General features: G+C 27.2%; 2 protein-coding genes across 3 annotated transcripts in view; one reads left to right on the top strand and one right to left on the bottom strand.

Moving 5' to 3' along the window:
- Positions 1–439: 439 nt before the first annotated feature.
- LOC100571088 lies at positions 440–6933 on the top strand. The gene is made up of 6 exons (XM_003246317.3): positions 440–1236; positions 1952–2142; positions 2443–2617; positions 3116–3199; positions 4115–4277; positions 5029–6933. Exons 1-6 carry the CDS (start codon positions 1210–1212, stop codon positions 5604–5606), a joined length of 1218 nt encoding a protein of 405 aa, XP_003246365.1. The 5' UTR covers positions 440–1209; the 3' UTR covers positions 5607–6933.
- Positions 6934–9958: 3025 nt separating this feature from the next.
- The window catches only part of LOC100166208 (sorting nexin-6), a 13349-nt gene continuing 9372 nt past the window's right edge, over positions 9959–13935 (bottom strand). The window contains exons 11-13 of one of the 2 annotated variants that reach the window (XM_008187608.2): positions 13526–13611; positions 12067–12141; positions 9959–10381 (exon numbers count right to left, since the gene is read on the bottom strand). In XM_008187608.2, the coding sequence (XP_008185830.1) occupies positions 10298–10381; positions 12067–12141; positions 13526–13611 (245 nt within the window). In that variant the 3' untranslated portion in view covers positions 9959–10297. The remainder of the gene's footprint in view (positions 10382–12066; positions 12142–13525; positions 13612–13935) is intronic. The other variant, XM_008187606.2, reaches the window with a different exon arrangement.

Below are 13935 nucleotides of genomic sequence, written 5' to 3' on the forward strand. Positions count from 1 at the left end.
GACCTATCGTTAAGCTTCTTCCTAATTTATACAAATAGCAATCGGTCCACAAAATTTCGGGTGATTGCCCTTCGCATTAGACGCAGACTCCAACGTGGTCGTAGGTACCCAATACGTTTTAAATTAGCTCATTTAACATTACTTATAGATTATAATTTATTTTGTACGTTTGTTTAATTGTTATGTGCAAAATCATTTATTGTATAATGTACAATTTGTACATGACGTAATCTATACAATTTAAACCTAGTAATCCTACCAATGATATCTGATATACAAATGTTAAAAAAATTGTAAATATTTATAGGTACCTACCTAAGTTTAGATAATTTAAAATCAAGAAAACTTTCAAAAAAAAAAGAAAAGAAAAAAATCGTGATTAATGTGTTACGTAAGACGATATTATAAATAATTTCGTGCCGATCTCGGCCGGACCAGATGCCGAGAAGCCGCCACGTTATACAATCGCCAACCGCGTTTACGTGTCGTGGTAACGACGGTTGTAAATCCACAGACCCTCGCTTTCTTCCCGAGACAATGTCAAAAAATACAATCGTAAATTCGTGACCGTGGATTTAAGTCCGTTTCAGTTTATGGTCGCACGTCATACAATATAAACCATAGGACACGTACCAACAATATAATATTATTAATATACCGCTAATACCGTGAACAATAACAATAATATTCTACACTTCGGTATCGTGCGTTATCATCTCCCGTGCCTGATACAACAAAAACAACAACAACATCGACGACGACGATACTGATATTATTTTTGTTGTTAATAACATCGTCGTCGTTTCGGCGTTGACACGATCGCCGATCAGACCGCCGCCGCCGCCGCCGCCGTCGTCAATCCGCAGGGTCGTCCGTCCTACTGGGCAGCCCTTTGCGCGCGCACGTGTGCGTGTGCGTGTGCGTGCGCGCTTGTACTCGTCGCCGCCGCCGCCGACTCGACGTGCTCCTTTCGCTCCGACGACGCGCGGCGCTCGTCGTCACACACGGACACCGAACGTTGACGTTCGGACGTGCACGTTATCCTTCGCCGCCACCGCCGCCGCCGCTGCGTCCCTCTTCCGACGGAAGCCGGTGGTTGCCGTCATTCTCTGTCCGGTGGCCGCTCGCGTCCCAGTGCTCGCTGCAGCCTCTCTCCGCCGTCCGCGTGCGCGAGATCCTCGTCGTTCCGCTCGTGCACTTCTAGCACCGATGGCCGTGCGTGCCCCAGCAAAAAATGTGAGTACACCTGAACCACCCACATTATTGCAGTACTGATATTCGTCGGTCATTTGCGCGCCACGATTATAATATAATATCGTCCGACACCCCCAAACCAGTGTGCAGGATGTGACCGGTTTAGTATCTTACCGTAGTACGCTCGACGGTTGCACGCAGTTGTTCGCTTGGATAATTTTCAATATCCGTCATCGCCACCGTCGGTAGAGGAAATCCCAATTGTTTTTTTCTTGGCTTAACATTATCTAATCTGGCTATACCGAATGGGACGAATATATCCCGGTAGCTCAATTGATATTCCTTCAGGTGATAGGTAGATACATAGGTAGGCCGTAAATCCTTGGAATATTTTTTATTTACCTTAGCATATGTCCTCCAATAGTCGATGATCTACCTAACATATATTTATTTTATTTTTCCCAATACCTACGTCGTTATTAATTATATTAAATTCCTCGACACATAATAATATGTCTAGGTAGGTACCTACTAAAATAATATTCCATAGATTAAAATTAAAATATATTATACTAGATACCTAGCTGGTACAAAGCTAAAATGTTTTCACTTTCACATTCAAAAAAATGTGTCTAGGTACTTAAAAGTTATTATAATGTAGGTACGTAATCATAATAGCTTGTTTTTATTGTCTTGTAACTTATTTATTTTAATTTAATACCTATATTGTAACCAAACATAATATTTTTATGTTCAGGACTGTAGCTGCGAGCAGACTAGCTTACATTTACATGCTGAAATCGAAAATCTAAAACAAAAGCTCTTAGAAAGAGAAAATCACATTGTCAACATGGAGACTAATTTTCTTTGTGAAGCTGAAAAATTTCCCCATGGCGAGTATGCCGCATTAACAGATGAAATATTAATATGGCAAGACAAATATTCTAGGTAATTACTTACTATATAGTTTTTATTATATTTTATATGAATAAGTAATTTTAACATAATATTATTATAATACATTTTTATCAGGTCCAATTTTATTTTTCAAACCTACCTATCTTACAAAATGTTTAATATTATTATGTATACAGTAAAGTACTTTTAAGTATGATAATACAAATAACAACTGTTAATGAAAGTTTTGAAAATAGCCATGTCAGTTGATAATATTAAACTGTAATTGGTTATTGTAAACAATTAACCGTAATATAATATGTTTTGTAAATAAAATATCTTTTTATTTAGATTATTAGAATCACATAAGAGAGTCCAACGTGTCAACCAAAGTCTTGAAGATAAATTATTGTTACTTGTTGATAAAACTGAATCCGAAAAGAATGTATTAAATTCAGAAATCACAATTATATCACAAAAACTGGTCGACCAACAATTTCAAGTGAACCAATTGAACGATGAAAATGTAAGTTATAGTTACAAAATCTTGTTAACAATTATTAGGGAATTAACCAAATTATTAATTAAATATTTTTACAAAATACCTACCTACCTACTTGATATCCACAACGTTTTATGAACAAATAATTTAATCAAACAATTGTAGAGGAAGTAAATTAATGATACTAACTCAAAACTACTTATAAAAAATAATCTAAATTTACCTATATACCAACATAATATTATTTAAATTAATTTCTTTAGTTAATAATTACCCTCGGAATTACCTTTATTAATTAATGGATGAATCAGAATTTGTTTTCTTATGAACTAATATTGACCATTGAAGTTATTAGAATGATTAGGTATATAAATTATTTATTTTTTTTTAAGAAAATATTATTAAATTCTTTTTATTATTTTAGATACATTACCAATGCCGTTATTGTAAACCCACTAATCTATCTATGATTAATAATATAGCAAATATATTTTTAATATTGTGTGAATTTATTTGTTACAGGAGAGGTATAAAAATGATCTTAATATTGCTATTCAATTACTTCAATGCAAACCATCTCATTTTGTGTCTCAAAAATATGATAATGTAAGTAAATGTAAATTGTAATAGTAATTTGTATGTAACAAGCCTATTAATAACTGTCGCCACTCATTAAATATTTAACAATAAAAATGGTAATGTGTTTAATTAATGAGTTTTATCATTTTAAGGTATTTCATCATAGCTATTCAATATATTTTGCTATTTAATCCAGAGGTTCTCAACCTTTTTTTCACTTAAATCCAAATAAATGATGACACACTCAATATAAAATATCTAAAGGTTTTTTGAAAAAATAACAATTATAAATGTATAATTATAAATGTATGTTAACTATCATTTTTATTTTCCGTGCTACTATTTTATTAAAAAAACAAAAATAAAATTTTAACTGTTTTAGATAAGTATTCAAGTAAAAAAAGCTATTAGGTAATTAAAAAAAAAAAGTCAGTTTGATACTTGAGATTGGTAGACTAACCATAGATAAAAAACTTACATGTATCAAATGTTTATTTACGTACCTAAATATTTTAATCTATGTAATTAACTAGTTTTAGATCTAAATTATATTGATGAAACGCTGTCAATATTGTTTTTCTTATCTATAGTTTTAACAGTCAACTGTATTATAACACCATAATAATGTCTCATAGGTACCTAATAATATTTTGCAAACATAGTATAAATTTATTGGCACACAATTAATATTTTATACTATTATTCTATGACCAAATAAATGTAAAATGAACAAAAAATAACTTAAAGACTATGGTTTATACGGGCGACACACTGGTTGAGAACCATGGATATAAGACCTATCATTTTATAAAAATATATATTTTATGTACCTAAGGTACTTATAACATTTTAAATTTTTAATCTTGTAGAATGTACAAAACTGAATATTCTTAGTTTAATAATTAATGTTATATATTTATAATATTGATATTATGTTTGTAGCTGCCAAGTGAATTACAATCCAAAGTTCGAAATTATATTTTTAGCAAACAACGACGATTGTCAGATGGTAATGGTAACATAGCACAGAAATCAGAAGGAAAAACTATAAAAGTACCAATTCCTACATTTCCTCCAACAGCAATGGTTTATTCATTGAGTAATGGTAATTTTTAAAATAATTTTTGTTTTTTATTAAATTATAATAAGTGTTAGCTTTTTTTTAAAATATTAGTACAGTTTCCAAAGTGATAAATAATTGAAGTACAAGATGTTTAGTACAAGAACAAAATAGTTAAACATTTTTTATGTAAGCTATATTTTTACAAATTGAGACAATTAAACATATGTATACATACCTTATACTTAACAGTTAAACTTAAATTATGTAAATTGTAATTCATTCTTGAATAGATAATTTAAAGTATATGTATTATATATTATACAATTTTAAATTAGCTTTGAGTTCATTATAATATTCAAATGAATTAATTCAAACAAACATGACAGAAATATGTTTAAAATCATTTTAATGTTTTATTTTTTTTTAATTATTAAAAAAATACACTGAACGAGTGCATTGGAGGTATCAAAATTTCTCGGTATGTTACCTAAATTGTTTCATATATACATCCTGGTCACCAATATTAATTTTTGCGTATGTCATGTTGATTATATTTTAATGTATTGTATCTGTCTGGGTTAATCATAATAGAAAAATAGAATAGCACAATACCTATGTGTAGGATTAGTTCATTTCATGTATGTATACTGATTGCACTAACTGTTCTAAACACAATATCCAACACTTATTAGCAAACATAATTTCAAACATGCATATTAATTGCTTTTATCATAAGAAAAATATATTATTATTATTATTATTATTATTACTATTATTATTATTATTATTTTAGATAAAGATCTAAAGTCATCAAGAGACACCGACGAAGCATCATCACAACCTGTAAACAGTGTTTCAGCAGCAATCCTGGCAAAAGTCTTAGAAGAAAGAGTCAAAGAGCGGTTAACTCAACGACACTGTTCTACTTGTTCATGTGCTAACAAAACTGGTGAACCTAATACAGACCAACAAGAATGTCATTCACCTCAAACAGATTCCTCTGATAAGCGAATGCGCACCCTCACTAAATATAGTAAACGACCAATGACTGCCAAAAGTTCAGAATCTCTAGTATCAGAACCAGAATTGTCGTCATATTTTGAAAACTCTGTATCTTTAACTGATTCCTCTGATAGTGGACTAAAATTGTCAGCTCGGTCTAGATTATGTTCAGTACGCTTGCAAGAAGGCAGTAATAATATATTGTTAGATAACGCTGCAACACCATATACAGGTCCTATTCTTTATAAAAGTCGTTCCTCTAGTGGTGAGTATGATGAACCTTTAGTGCACGCACAAAAATTGGTTGATCGTAACATCCATGCAAACGAACACACACGCATAATGATTTCAGACGAAGAAATTATTTAAAAATGATACAATTGGTAAGAATATGAGTGTATGTGATTTGTTTGACAATAATTATATTAGGTGATTGATAAAATTAAATGTACATTAACCGAAATATAAATATTAAATATACTCTATTCAAAATAAGAAACGCAAATCTCGACGGCAGTCAGGTAACACCCGTTTGTCCTCCCTACCAATTCACCAATCTATATGCCTGCCGTGTAGTATTGCCACGCTCCTGCGCACAAGTCAGCCTCTGTTTGTGTTTATTATTTTGAACGGAGAATACATAAGTTTATTATGACGACTATATTATACATCATTGTTTAGCGTGAAAAATCTTATTTGTACTATTGCTATGACACAATTTAAATTGCCTGATACAAGATTATAATCAATTAATTAATTTACCAACAGATCGATTAATTTAAACTATCCATATTTTGAATCATGAAATTCTAACTTTATAAAATTATGTCTTTATATCAATAAATAAAATAACGATTAAATGTTCTTCGAGGAGATTCACCAAGTATAATTCACTAAGCATTTTAAAAACTGAGTAAAACTACTCATACAAATTTTTCTTTATATCTCAGACTTCTGTTCCATTTTAGTTTCGACACAACGAGAGTTTACTGTACTTAGATCAATATTTTCAAAATAAAGATCCATTAAATAAATAACTTACATTAAAATAGTAAGTTCTCATTTAAAAAACAGAATTTTGTATCACCATTAGGTCTAATACAACAAATCTTAAGAAATTGAATGGTCTTTAAGTGTGTTTGAAAAATTTAAATATAAGAATTTGAGTAATTTCATTGTTAAAGGAAAAATCAAAAAATAAGGATGAGTGTGTTCGGTGAATCATTGTTAATTAAAACCAATTTTTTTTCTGTAATCCAATTGTTTTTACCTGACAGATGCTTTTATCCATAAATTATTTATTTTTTATCCTTTTTAACACATTTCATGCTGGATGATGATGATGATACAATTTTTATAATCAAAATCAAACTACAAATTTTCACTCATGTCATCTAAATTTTTTGCCAATTTATGTCATCTGGAAAAAATTATAAAATTATATATACAATATTATAATTATAATCATTTTTATCAACGTAAAAAACAACTATTATAACGCTGGAAAATTGATTTACAGGTACTGACCAGACTGCATTATTGTATTTTAAAATATTGGTTTGATTATACTAAAGATAATAATAAAACCAAAAATTACTATTTTACTCTATATTTTATTTATTTAGAAGATAATATATTATGATATGTAATATAATTTTTATAAATGACATTAAAGTGATTCATTTACAAAGTATAAGACAAATTGTGTTGTATTTATTTCTCTTTAAAGGTTAAAGTATAATACTTAAGACAATATGTATTAAAAAAAAATAAGTTACTTGAATTCTTAAAAACCTTTTTGTTTTGTTTACATTTGTTTATATTGTTTTAATTTATACAGCTATGGCATTATTATTATTATTATTATTATTATTATTATTTGTTTTTATTTTTTTCATTATATAGTTTATACTTTTGTTAACTTAATGTTTTTGTAATATTTACCTAAATAATATATGTATATACCCAGCTAATTTATATCACAATATTAAAATTTACACCATTTCACTAAATCCAAAAATATTCATAAATTGTGATTAGAGCACTGCCTTGGCTTTATGTTCTTTTAATGGTGATTTACAGTAAGGGTACAGTTAGGATTTGAGTGTATTTCATCATTGAGTAGGTCATGTCACTGTAATAAATATGTTAAATTTGAATTCAATGAAAAATCATAGTATACAATGAACAATGATTCTGAACGAAGATGATCTAACTTTTTAGTGACCACTGTTACCAAATGATTATTTTAATAGCATTTTTCTACTATAAAGTGCTGTCAAACACAAAAATAAAAAACTCATTGTTGTAAAATCAATACATTCATCAGAATCTAAAATTTAAAGGGTAAAACTTAAAGTAATAATTATTGTAATAATAAAAAATACCAAAATTATGAACAAGATATACTTTGTCTAATACTCAAAATGTAAAATATCGATAAAGTCAAAATTAAAACTGTTAGTAGTACAGACTTCTATACTACATGGAAATCTGTGGTTAGTAGCTATATTTACATACAATCAGTTAAAACAAAAATTCAATTAAAGACATTCAATATTTAGATTTTGTCTTACATTATTGTCGCTGGACTACTGAAGTACACAATAATGGACTTCATCAGTAGTTTATCTTATCAATATTTATCTATTCTCTTGAAAACAATACTCTTTGGGTAAGTCATACTGGTCTTGCAAGGTTAAAACTTAATATTTTTAATATAATAATATAATATTATCTATAAACACCGACAGCCTCGTGTAAGAGGTAGGTACAGATCATATTATTTATTATTATTATGCTAGTCATAGATATGAATATATTTTATATTTTATATATTTTACTCATCAGGATGTATTGATAATTTATATTAATAGGTCTTAGTACAAGTTGTGTACATGGGAGGCCGTGTAAATCTAATTGCAATTAATATTGTTATTACCGATTAATTTAATTTAATAGAAGTATAAAGACAGTAGTTGTAAGTAGTTGACAGTAAGTTGTCTTCAGAGGCACATAGAGAAGGGGGTTAACTATATTAACCTCCCCCTGTTACTAAAAACAAGCTCCTCTACAGTCAATTTAAAACAATGACATATTAAATTGTGTATAAAATCGATTTATTGTCATTATACTACACAAAAAGAATACCTAAATTTATAGTTTATATAGATTTAAATATAGTCTTGAAATATATAATAATGAAAACATCTTCATAGTTAAATTGTATTTAATAGATAATAGTAATGTCACATTCATTAATTGGGTGGCTGCACTGTATGTTATACACTTCTCCCTACCAACTACGTGTGTCAGAAAATCACCATGATCAATTAACTTCAAGCTTCAAAAAACTAGAATGTAAAAATATGATGTTGTTTTAATAACTATTTTAAAGAGTGATTTGTTGTTTAATTTAGTACCTACACAATTAAATAAACTATTATATGATAAAATTATGTTTTAATACTAAACAGGGAGATTGGAAGCAACTCACCTTATAAAATATTTCATAACATGCCTCTATAGTCCTTTAAATGTATTGCACAGTTTTCCATTCTTATTTGGCAAAGCATTAAGCATCATCCCATAAGTTAGAATAATTGTTACTAAATCTTAGTTCACTGCAAATTTTTTGATTTAAGCATTTGCTATAGATTAGGTTTGATTATACTTACGTCAAGTTAGAAGTAAAAATGGGCCGCACCAAGTATTATGTAATGGCGGGATCAAGTCACCAAAATATAATATTACTGCACATATATAATAAGACACTTTCTATGTTTGTTTAATAAAAAACATATCTGGATCCATATCTATGGATCGACCATGCAATTAACTTTCATCCAAACTGTACCAGATAACAATAATCAATATAGCAATGTTATTACTCGAGTACGGGATTTTGAAGGCCATTTGCCATTTTTTTCTATTGCTCTAAAACAAAGCCATGTCAGCTACAAATTCAATTTATACTACTTAGAATAAAATGCATGACATTTTATTTTGCTTTTTTTGGCATTTTTGGTACATTTTTTCAAAATGTTTTCTAAATAAACGTATTTGAAATGTTCATTTATATTTTTATATTAAATAATGAGTATAGTAGATTAATTTATCTTGAAACGCCAATAAACACAAAAATATGCTCTTGTTCTGGAAATTTTCTACTCAGAATTACAGTTAAGTTTTCGTTGTAACACTGTATAGTTTGTTATTCTTGCCGATTGTCACTTACAAAATACCGAAAATTATTAATTGTAGTTATTTTTTGCAATTTTGTAAAAGAATTTGGTGAAGACATTTTTTCTTATGACAATGCTGTACTTTTTTCCAAAGTATGTGGTGTTAAAATTTCTGACGAAAAATCATTTTATATCTATTATTTAATTTATTTTTTATAAATTATCGTAAATAGAATAAATTTACTTTACAGATTAATAATTGTTGAAGAAGGAAAACTCAAAGAAGCGGGCTTGTAAATAAATTTATTATAATACCTTTTTTTAAAAAAAATAATTTAATGTACTAATAAATAATTTTAATACTTTTTGTATAGAAAATATTATTTTTTTAAACCCATTTTTAATGCTTTTTTGGAAAATTTAGACGGCTTTATTGCTTTTTTTTTAGTTTTTTATTGCTTTAAAATCCGTACTCTAGTTATTAATAACATCAACCAGATCTTTGACAAAAGGTAATATCCATAAAATAACATATTATTTTTGATTACAAAACAAATATATTTCAATAATTAAAAAGCATATAATTATTTTAAAATATAAATTTATAAAAATGGTGATTCTCAATCTTGAAATTCCACACACTTTGCAAGTAATCAAAGTAAGGTAAGAAATAAAAAGGGATAAAAAAAACCACATAAACACTATTAACTTAAATGTTACATCCATCTATTTTTTTTTTTAAAACCCAGTTTTATTTTGTAACAATAGGTTTTCTAAAACATTTGTACGTCATTAGCTGATACTTTTGAGTTAAGAATATATATAAAAATTGTAATTACTTAGTTGATTTAATTACACAATGCCAATATGTTTCATTCAATTGAAACTCACAAATAAATTATTTAAATTCATAGACATAAATAAATTAAAACAATTGCTCCCGTGATAACGTCGTGCCAACTACATGTATGCAAACAACAACACAAAACATAACAAGTGAAAGATAATGGTACACTAAATGCACAAATGTAATTACATGTAATACAACAGTCGATTGATTTATTTAGTATAAGAAAAAGGCAGTATGATTGAATAAGAAGATTTTAATTATCAATTGTCATAATAACACAATACTATCACATTGTAAAATTGATATTTAATATAAAAATACCATCGATTAAACATTGTAGGTATCACAATGATTTGGTAAAGTAATAATACATTAAATCAATTGAAAACTCATTAATGTCGCCTTTAACTTAACTAAGAAAAATTAAAATTTGTCAAAAAATGACAGAATTTTAAAATTTCAAAAACTTTTTTTATATATCAGTAACATAATATATTTTAGGATAAATATTAATGGTATAAACACACACACATATATATAATTATATAAATATATATATATATATGTATATTATAAAACATTAATGATATGATAAATATTATATTAACTGAGCTAGTATTGAAGAAGACTGTTTCTCAAAATATAAAAATAATAAATGTGTATACTAATAAATAATAATACAAAATAATAAAATCACTTTAAGGAATGATTATTTTCCTAATATAATAAAATATAAAGTATAAACGTATATATTTAAATAAATTATAAACTATAAATAATAATATGTTTTATATAATTTTCATAATTTTAATAATCAATAAATATTTTAGTAATACAAAAATTTGTGGATACATAGAGATTATAATATTTAAGGCTGTTTCAATTTTAATAAATTATAGTAATATAAATTGTACTAAGTTCTGACAGAACTACCATATACAGAAGAGCGTTGATTATTTGGAATAATTAGGACCAATCGGGAAACGAATAATCGATTTGGAGGATTATTATATGATGACTAAAAATGTACATTGTACATGTATATTGAATTTAAAATATTTTATTTATACATTTGTCATACATAGTATTATAATAATATTATTTATACGTGTACTTATATGTATATACCAGGGGTGGCATACACATGAGGTATTAACATTTTTACTAACAAAATAATTGGTACTATTCCTTTTCCTGCTCTTCATATTATTTTTCATTATACCTATCGCAATTCTCTTATTGCTAGCTACCCCTGATATACACTATTAAAAGAGATAGGATATTGGTGACCTCAAAAAAGTCAAAAATTAACTAAATAAAATTAGAACACAGCATTAAGATAAGATTAAATTATATGAAGGTGCAAAACAAGTATCGAAATAAATTTTTTTTGTTATCTTATATAAAATAAACATAATGTAAAAATAAATGGATAAAACAAATAAATAATAATGATTTTGGATTCTGACTAATGTTCAGTAGAAACACGAAAATAGTATTTCTTCTAGAAAAGAACAATGGCAACTCATCAAAATCCTATCCCTAATAATTAAATATATTATGTGTTATTTTTGAAAGTAAATTAAGTAATGTACTTAAATTATATTTCAAATTAATAATTTTTTGTAAAATATGTGAATAAACATATTGTTATTAAGTATATTTGCAAATTTTGGTGCGAATAATTGACAGATAGAATAATCGACATTCCACTGTATATGGGTATATTTAAATCAGCCATAAAATAACATTACACATTTGCTGTGAGAAATCATAAAATTGATTATGAAATTACCTCGACGTTAAGTGTTGACTTCTTTTCTTCGCTGTTTATCATTTCAAGACTAGTTTTCAGAATGTCTATTTGATGCTAAAAATAATGGATGATAAATATATTAAATAATATGCCATCTATGTCTTACTCTTAAAATAGGTTATGTCTAAAATAAAGTTAACAAAAAAATAAAATGTGCCCTTTATTAATGATATTATTACCAATATAAACTAAACACAACCTTGTTTCTATTTAATTTAATAACATATTTTCTATTTAACCTGAGAAATAATTATGGGTTTATAGTGTCTCACACAGGCATGTCAAACACAAAAGTATTAATTGGCCCAAATATATTGAATTGTTGACAATGTCGCAAAAACAAATATAATATCAAAAAATACATTTTATACAAATGTTTGATTTTATTTTTTCTTACAATACTAAACAATACTTAGGTATTACATTATAGTTTATCAAAAGATAACACAGAAAAGTAACATAATGTACCTCGCACTAACATAATTGTTACATCGATTGTTAGAAGGTAAAAGGGTGTAAACGTCAATTTCCAAATTGTTTGGGAGAGCCGAAAAACAGATATTTTCATATGAACTGTATTACAACCTTAGAACATCGTATAACACTTCGATTTGAGACTTAATATGATTTATAATGAGTTTTTACGTATTTTGTAATGATTAATTGTTCATAATCATAACACATTTGTGTATTTAAGCCAATTAAAAAAAAAAAAATGACTCTTACGCCCCTTTTTTTTCTGATCGTGGCTCTTGAGCCCCAAAGATGTTCTATTAACTACAAAGTATAATGGATAGTTTAATATTGTTATTTGTTTTATATTATTGATTAATTCAATGAAGATTTGTATTAAAAGTATTTCAAAAATTGTAGATATAAAGGCTTTTTACAGTGCTGACAAAACCACTAACAAAAATGATAAATTGATGTAACCGTCAACAATGGCGCTTACATATTATCGAGTTTCCTTGAATGCCGTTTACATCTTTTAATTGACATTTACACCCAGTTTTTTCATTTCCACCAATTCTATGCAGTTTACGACCACATATTAAAACATAAATTCTTGAATATATACAAATGATAACAATGTTTAGGTTTGATTAATAATTCCGTTAACAACAATATGCAATGACATCGATTTTGAAAAAAGTGGCATTTACGCCCTTTTACCTTCTAACCATCAACATAAAGAAGATAGCAACATTTTTTCTCACAGTTAACTGTTCATTAATATTGCTATCAATAATATATCTATTAGGGCAATAAAAAAATGATCAGAGGTCCGCAGCCTCGTGTTTAACATGCCTGGTCAAAAATGTATTAATGTATATGAATATGACAGTTTTATTTAATTTTATATTAACTAAGATAAATATATTTGAAAAACATGTTGGTTTATTGTTACCCAAATAAACGACTATAAAAATCTAGGTACCTGTGCATGTTTTATTTCCCACTCAGCAAGTTCTAATAAGTTTTTATTGAAAGTTGACACTCGTCTTGCTTTAAAATCAATCAATTCTAAAATAATATTTATTTAATTATTGATTACCAAGGATGATATACAGTATGTCCCAGAAGTCCCGTATCACCCTTAGTATCTCTGAGGAAAATCAATATATTTAAATGCAGTTTTCTTTACAGTCTTAAAAAAATTTTTTAGGCAAATAAGTTTTTTAAATTTCAAAGTTAGCCATTTTGTTGATCGTATTTTTTCAAACACTTCAAAAAAAAAAAATTTTAATTTAATGAAAATTGTTCAAGTTAGAGCTAATAATTATTGTGAATTTCTAAGAATAATAGTTATGTTACCCATGCATATGACATTTAGGAAAAATATGATTC

The sequence above is a fragment of the Acyrthosiphon pisum genome, chromosome X, assembly GCF_005508785.2.
Source record: "Acyrthosiphon pisum isolate AL4f chromosome X, pea_aphid_22Mar2018_4r6ur, whole genome shotgun sequence".
NCBI lineage: Eukaryota > Metazoa > Arthropoda > Insecta > Hemiptera > Aphididae > Acyrthosiphon > Acyrthosiphon pisum.

What these genes read in the sequence shown, in the direction of transcription:
- LOC100571088 (XM_003246317.3), top strand. Translation starts at nt 1,210, where the DNA reads ATGGCCGTGCGTGCCCCAGCAAAAAAT. An exon ending in ACCAATTGAACGATGAAAAT is followed by an intron (nt 2,618 to 3,115) that starts GTAAGTTATAGT and finishes TATTTGTTACAG; the next exon opens with GAGAGGTATAAAAATGATCT. An exon ending in TGTCTCAAAAATATGATAAT is followed by an intron (nt 3,200 to 4,114) that starts GTAAGTAAATGT and finishes TTATGTTTGTAG; the next exon opens with CTGCCAAGTGAATTACAATC.